Below are 6,661 nucleotides of genomic sequence, written 5' to 3' on the forward strand. Positions count from 1 at the left end.
CTTCTCCATCCCACTAGAATCTAGGCACCATTCACCTCATCCACTATCATGAAATTCATCAAAATGTCTTCTCTATATTAATGTCGAAGATCGATCCCCCCAAGGACCCCACAAAGCAGATAGGGTTCGAGGTCTAGGCTTTGAAAGCGAATTCGATTGATTTTGAGTTGACAGAGATGAGGGCGGTGCCACTGGAGGAGGTGGAAAGGCTGTGGGGAAGGAAAGGAGCAGGGTGCATGTAGGGTCGGCCTTGAGGTGAGGCAACTAAGGCGGTCGTCTCGGACTTTCAATTTTGAACAAAATTTAAAGTTCTTAATTAGAGAGTATATTATGTCGTATTCTTTCATAATTAATTCAATAGTATCTCAATTTATTTATTTTCATGTTGTTGTATAGTGTTATTTTGATTCATGTCCGATTGATGTCTAATGTGAAAACTTTCACTTTTAGTTAAAAATAACTTAGCAAGTGTATGGAGAGATTAAATTTTTTTCCATAAGTTAAATTTTATAAAATTTATTTCTACTAAATGAAATTACTTATAGAATATTTGATTTTAATTTAATTACATTTTTCTAATTAAAAACATTATGCCTTATTACTATATTTTTTTTTACTAGATTGACTCTAAAATAAGTAATAAAAAAATACATATCTTAAATGAAAAAAAGATAGTAGTCGTAATTATTATTTTGCATACTTTTTTATTCAGTTAGATAGAGTTAAATAAAATATTAAAAAGACGTCATGGCATCCCTTAGTGAACGTTAAAATATATAACCAATAATTCGTGTTATTGAGTTGTCTCATACTTGGATTCATGTTGAAAAATAGTCGACCCTAACTTGTTAATTTTATATATTGCTTAAATTGTATCAAAAATTTTCATCCTTACCCCCAATTAATTTTAGTTATTATAGCATTGATAATCAAAAAAGTAAAGATTTAATTCAACTAATTGAAGTTCAACTATTTTATATATATATATATATATATATTTGTAATCTAAATTTTGTTAAATTGTAATGCAATAGAAATAAATTTTTATACTTTTTGTTTTATAATTAGGGATGGTCACGGTCAGGTTTGGAGCAAGTTAATTGAAATCCGCTCACGCCCTGTATCATATTGGGAGTGGGGCAAATCAGGGTGTGACAGAAGTGGGGCAGGCAGGAGGCGGATTAATTTTATAAGTTGAAAAATAAAAATCATAGATAATATATTATATTATGAATAATAATTTATACTTAATGAAAATTATATTATATAAGATAAAAAATAAATAAATAAAAATTAATATAAAATATAATATTTTAATGTTTTAACTTTTATTATAATAAAAAATAAATAAATTATATATTTTATATACATATAAATATATTTAATAAATATAATCAAGAAGATTCGAATGTAATGGGATAGGAGAAGCAAAATCCGTTTCCGCCGCACTTTTTAATCAGGACGGGTAAAATTCGTGTTGGACGAGACAGGGATTTAGGGGCGGAGCAAAAGCAAGGCAAAATGACCGTCTGTATCTATTGTCAATCACTTGTACCGGTGACAATGGAGGCTTTTGATCAAGTTGATGTTCATAACAATTGTGATAATAACTTAGAGTAGTCAAGTTGAAAACTAAAGAGTTGTTTGGGGTTTGTTTATTTAGTATATTTTTTTTATTTTTTTTTATAAAAAAATGTGTAAAAAAAGTAAAAAAATGATATAATCTAAATAAGTATACTTATTTGATGCATTACCAAACAATCCCTAAGACTTACAAGAACAAGTGAAAAAATTACACCTATTTTGTTTTTTATTTTTATTTTTATTTTTTCCTTTTTCTATTAAATCAATTAATAGGAATAAAAGGAAAGTTCAAATTGTATCTAATTTCAAAATTCAGGATTTAAATTGAAGAAATTGAAAGTTTAGGATTTAATTTGTTATAATAAGCTTTAGAATTTTTTTTTTCTTTTTTTTTTTTGTAAATTTTCCCAAAAAAAAAAAAGTATAGCCAAAATTTAAAATAAATAAATAAATAACTTTTAAACTAAAATATGACAAAATTTTAACTAGATCAATAAAGATGCTCTTAAGAGTTTAGCACTTGAAGGCATTGCCAAATAATTTTGAAAATTGAATTTATGGTATGAACTCCAATTTTTCATTCCAAGTGCTGATATGCCAAACAAAAAAAAGCCTAATAAGAAATTATTATTTTTTATTTTTATTTTATTTTTTGGTGTAGGTTAGTGATTGAGAGCTCTAGGTATAGAGCTTTATACAAGTGACATTGAAAAAAAAAAAAAAAAAAACCAAAATATCACATCATAAGTGGATCTCTTTTCAGAGCTCCAAAGCATTTCTGATTTTTAAATACAAAATACTCATTAAATAACATTTTTTTGATGATCTAAATAAATATACATTTTAAATTTTTATGAAAAAATGTACAAAAAAATAAAAAAATAATATAACTCAAAAAAGATAAAATATGCTTATACAGCACACCCTAAACAAACTTACAAATCTATTAATACCTCATCTTTAATTTGTATGAATATCATATAGGATATACAAAAATATTAATTCCTCATCTTTAATTTGTATGAATATCATGTAGGATACAGATTGTCTCTAGCCTACTTTGTAGACGAGACAATATTGTTTGGACTTGTAGGGCCCACTACAGATTTAATTTTGATGATCCGAACTGTTCAATATGTAAAACTCGTCGACTACTTCATCCTTGCTAAAAATCACATTGATCGGTTATCGATAGCCACTTAATCAGAACACATTTTGTCAACAATTTATTTTTAAAAATCATATGTATTATTGATAAAAATATGATCTGATCAAGTGACTATCGACATCCGATTAAAATGATTTTTTATAAAGATGAAATACTCAACCAGTCGTAGACATTAAACAATTTAGATTATTAAAATTAAACTAATGATGAACTCCACAGATCTAACAATACGCTACAGTACGATTTCGGACCAGTGACCAGCATCATCCTATCATATTTGACCCCACCCCTTCAATATACTTTAAAGACGGTATTCCCATCTTATAAAAGAAATATTTCCATTGTTGTAATATTGTAGGAATCACTGGAGAATCTGCAAAATCCTGTGAGTTGGATATGCGTTGACTATTTGTGGTTTTACATGCCCCTAACATCTTTCCTTCCTTCCTTGTCTATATAAAGCAAACCAAGTAGAAATCCTGATTCCATCGCATCCCTCTATCTATTCTATTTATCATCATCAGAAGTAGCAGCAGCATCGTAGTAAGCATCATATTGGGCTCATATACAACTTTGTCAATGGCCTTTGGTTGTTTTCTTGTGGCTTCTTCACTTCTTCTCCTCTCTTTCTTCCCTGAGGCCTGCTATGGCGTCACTTTCTCTTCCCTTCAAAGAACTCTTTTGGTCACCGCTTCTCCCACAACAGGACAAGGTATGTAATCCCATCTCTCTCTTTCTCTCTCAATATATATATTACTTTGAATCTAGCTCTGATGAAGATGCTATAATTGATGTGGTACCTTTAGCAAATCACTAGAAGACAACAGCTCCCTTTGACAGAGAAAGTCAAAAATTTATTTAATAATGTTTGATAATTTGAATTTTCATACATTAGAACCATTCGAATCACACAAATTTCATTTTTCAAATTTATTACATACACAACTCATGAAATCCAACAATACTTTTTCTGTCTTACCTCTTTCCCTCCCTCTTATTTCCCAAGAAACCCACTTTCGCTGGTACTCTTCTCCCTTCACAAAATCATCTCTTCTCAGCTTCCATGAAAGTAGTTTGATTGTTATCACCACACTTTGATGTGGGTCAAATACTTTTCTGTTGCGCGAGTTTTAACTTAAAAAAAAACTTGTCTTGAAAGGTTTGAATAAGTTACCAAGTTATAGTCTTCTAACTCGGAAGGGATAACCGGACATTGGATAATCTTTTTAAGAGACGCTGTCATGAACCAGCAGCAGAGTGGGAGAATTTTTCTGTAAAAAAAAAAATAATAATTTGATTTGATCTCTTCCACCACAAAATCATTTCACAAAGACATTACTTTAATTTAGAACCTAGATCATGAAAAAGATCGTATAAATATATTTGCGGCACTAACATAATTCAATAACAGGGGTGTTGGGTTGAACAATTTTTCACTAGATTATACTGTGTTTAGTTGGAAGATTTAGAAAGAAAAAAAGAAAAAGAAAAAACAAGTGAAATGTGAATAAAATAAATTTATATTTTACTTAATTTCATAACTTTTTTCTCTTTTTTTATTTATTTTTTTAAATTTCTCAATTAAATACTGCGTAATTTTGAGATGCTACTAAAATAGCATTTTTTTTTTTTTGGTCATTATATCAAATTATTTTTGTACTTTTCTATATGTAAGGTAAAAAAGTTATTATGTGACAGAACTCGAATTGGGATCCTCCCCTTGAGCCCCCTCCTTCATTCCCTCCTTGCAGGGGCCTTCGGGTCTACTTTGAGGCCCAGTTTTGATAATCCGAATCGTTCATATTTTTAGATTTATTCAGTATATCATACCTGTAAAAAATCAAGTTGATCGAATATCATAAAGTATGTGTTCGGAAAACTGTTTATTAAAAAATAGTTTGTAGTCCCAATTTTCTGAATGCATACTTTCTGATATCCAATCAACTTGATTTTTCACAGGTATAATATACTGAATAAATCTAAAAATATGAACGGTTCGGATTATCAAAACTGGGCCTCAAAGTGGACCCGAAAGCCCCTGCAAGGAGGGAATGAAGGAGGGGGCTCAAGGAGGGGATCTGGACTCACAGAACTCTGCCTTCACTAACTCGGTTGTTGAATTGTTATTAGTGGAAGGCACCAAATATGCGTGCCAGCGCGGTACCACTTTGCATACAATAAATTTATATTGGTACAAGCAATTGTCATCACAAACTTATCAAATTGATTTGAAACTGACACCCTGTTTGTTTGGCAAATTGATGCTCTCGCTGTTACATTTGGAATAAAATCTTCCCCATTCTAATGGATAAAAACCAAAATCACTAGTCTGCGAATCAATATCTTTATTCCATTCATGTAATAGAAACTATTCAAATCCCTATTTGGTGCAATTTATCCAACCATTTATTGCTTTCTTTTTTTTCTTTAAATATATGTCAAGACTTCTGCAGTTTCTACACAAAAGTTTATTTTGTAAAAATAATTTAAATAAGTTAGAAGAGAAAGAATATCATAATTGAGTGAGGCTGTGAGAGTGGTTGTTTTAGCTGCTGTTTCTTAAGGTTAAATTATATTTTTCTTTTTTATAGTTTGACGTATATTCCATTTTGATTGTAATTGTTTTAATTTGAACAATTTAATTATTACACTTTAAATTTAATTTCAAGTTAGTTATTCTGCCCAAATTTTTATTAATTTTTTCTACGTGTATAGTTCAAAAGATTGACAAGTGTCTAAAAATTATTAATTTTAATCTCTAACTTGAATGAAAAGATTAAATTGGATCTAAACTTACCGTGTATTGATCAAATTGTTCAATTTCAAACAATAAGAATTAAAATAAAATTGAAGTCAAATTATAGGGGTTAAAAATGTAATTTACCCCCTTTTTCTCACCAACTTCTAATTAATTTTCCAGAAGCTGAGGCCCTAAACCTATGATCATCATGAAGTGAATGATCCAAATTGAAGTTCTAACAGATGCCCAGAACAAAAGGTTTAAACAAAGGCACTATGATACAAAGTACTGATGTACACACCTTAGAAATGAAAGTTTTTTCCCAGAAAATAATGCAGTTTAAACTAGTTCAAATTTTGCAGTTTCGGTAAAAGTATATATGGTTGGTGAATACTCTGATTGTAAATGAACCTTGTAGTGCTGAAAGCTGGGCAAGACCAACTGACTGTGACATGGTCATATGACCAGACCTTCCCAGCAGGGACAGACTCATCCTACAAGACCGTGACGGTCAAGCTCTGCTATGCACCCATCAGCCAAGTAGACCGTGCTTGGAGGAAGACAGTGGACAACCTTATGAAGGACAAGACCTGCCAGTTCAAGGTGGTTGTTCAACCATATAGCCCCTCCAGCAACTTCTCAACCACTTGGACAGTTGAGAAGGACATCCCGACTGCCATTTACTTTGTAAGGGCCTATGCCTACGACTCTAATGGTGTTGAGGCTGCCTATGGCCAAACCACAGATGCTCACAAGACCACAAACTTGTTTGAGATCCAAGCAATCACTGGCCGCCACGGCTCGCTTGACATTGCATCAGCCTGCTTCTCTGCCTTCTCTATTGTGTCCTTGATTGGGTTCTTCTACATGGAGAAGAGAAAGGCAAAGTTGTCCCAGCAGACGTGAAGAAAAGAATATTGTAATTTGAATTATATATGTGGAACTTACATGTAGTTTTTATTTGTTGGTCTTAGTTTTACTTTTCTTATGTAGCATAAGGTGCTCTATAGTTTTCCATAGCAAATAAGTCCTAATGTGGGGAAGGTGTTTTATGTTCGCATAGACATCGACATGTAATGTATGGTTCAACGGAAGATTGGGGTCATCATCTTTGTTTGTTTTGTGAGAAATTCAGAAGTAAAATGCTTCTCCACTATCATTGATGTCCA

General features: G+C 31.2%; 1 protein-coding gene across 1 annotated transcript; it reads left to right on the top strand.

Annotated features, from left to right (window-relative positions):
* Positions 1-3,004: 3,004 nt before the first annotated feature.
* Positions 3,005-6,648, top strand: WR3 (nitrate transmembrane transporter). Its single transcript, XM_028223836.2, has 2 exons — positions 3,005-3,464; positions 5,911-6,648. Exons 1-2 carry the CDS (start codon positions 3,332-3,334, stop codon positions 6,396-6,398), a joined length of 621 nt encoding a protein of 206 aa, XP_028079637.2. The 5' UTR covers positions 3,005-3,331; the 3' UTR covers positions 6,399-6,648.
* Positions 6,649-6,661: the final 13 nt, after the last annotated feature.

Source organism: Camellia sinensis, chromosome 5 (assembly GCF_055761805.1).
Source record: "Camellia sinensis isolate YWXY chromosome 5, ASM5576180v1, whole genome shotgun sequence".
Classification (NCBI taxonomy): domain Eukaryota; kingdom Viridiplantae; phylum Streptophyta; class Magnoliopsida; order Ericales; family Theaceae; genus Camellia; species Camellia sinensis.

Bases quoted from the DNA above. Each gene is read 5' to 3' on its own strand.
- WR3 (XM_028223836.2), top strand. From the start codon at position 3,332: ATGGCCTTTGGTTGTTTTCTTGTGGCTTCTTCACTTCTTCTCCTCTCT. The intron at 3,465-5,910 runs GTATGTAATCCC...TGAACCTTGTAG, and splicing joins TTCTCCCACAACAGGACAAG to TGCTGAAAGCTGGGCAAGAC.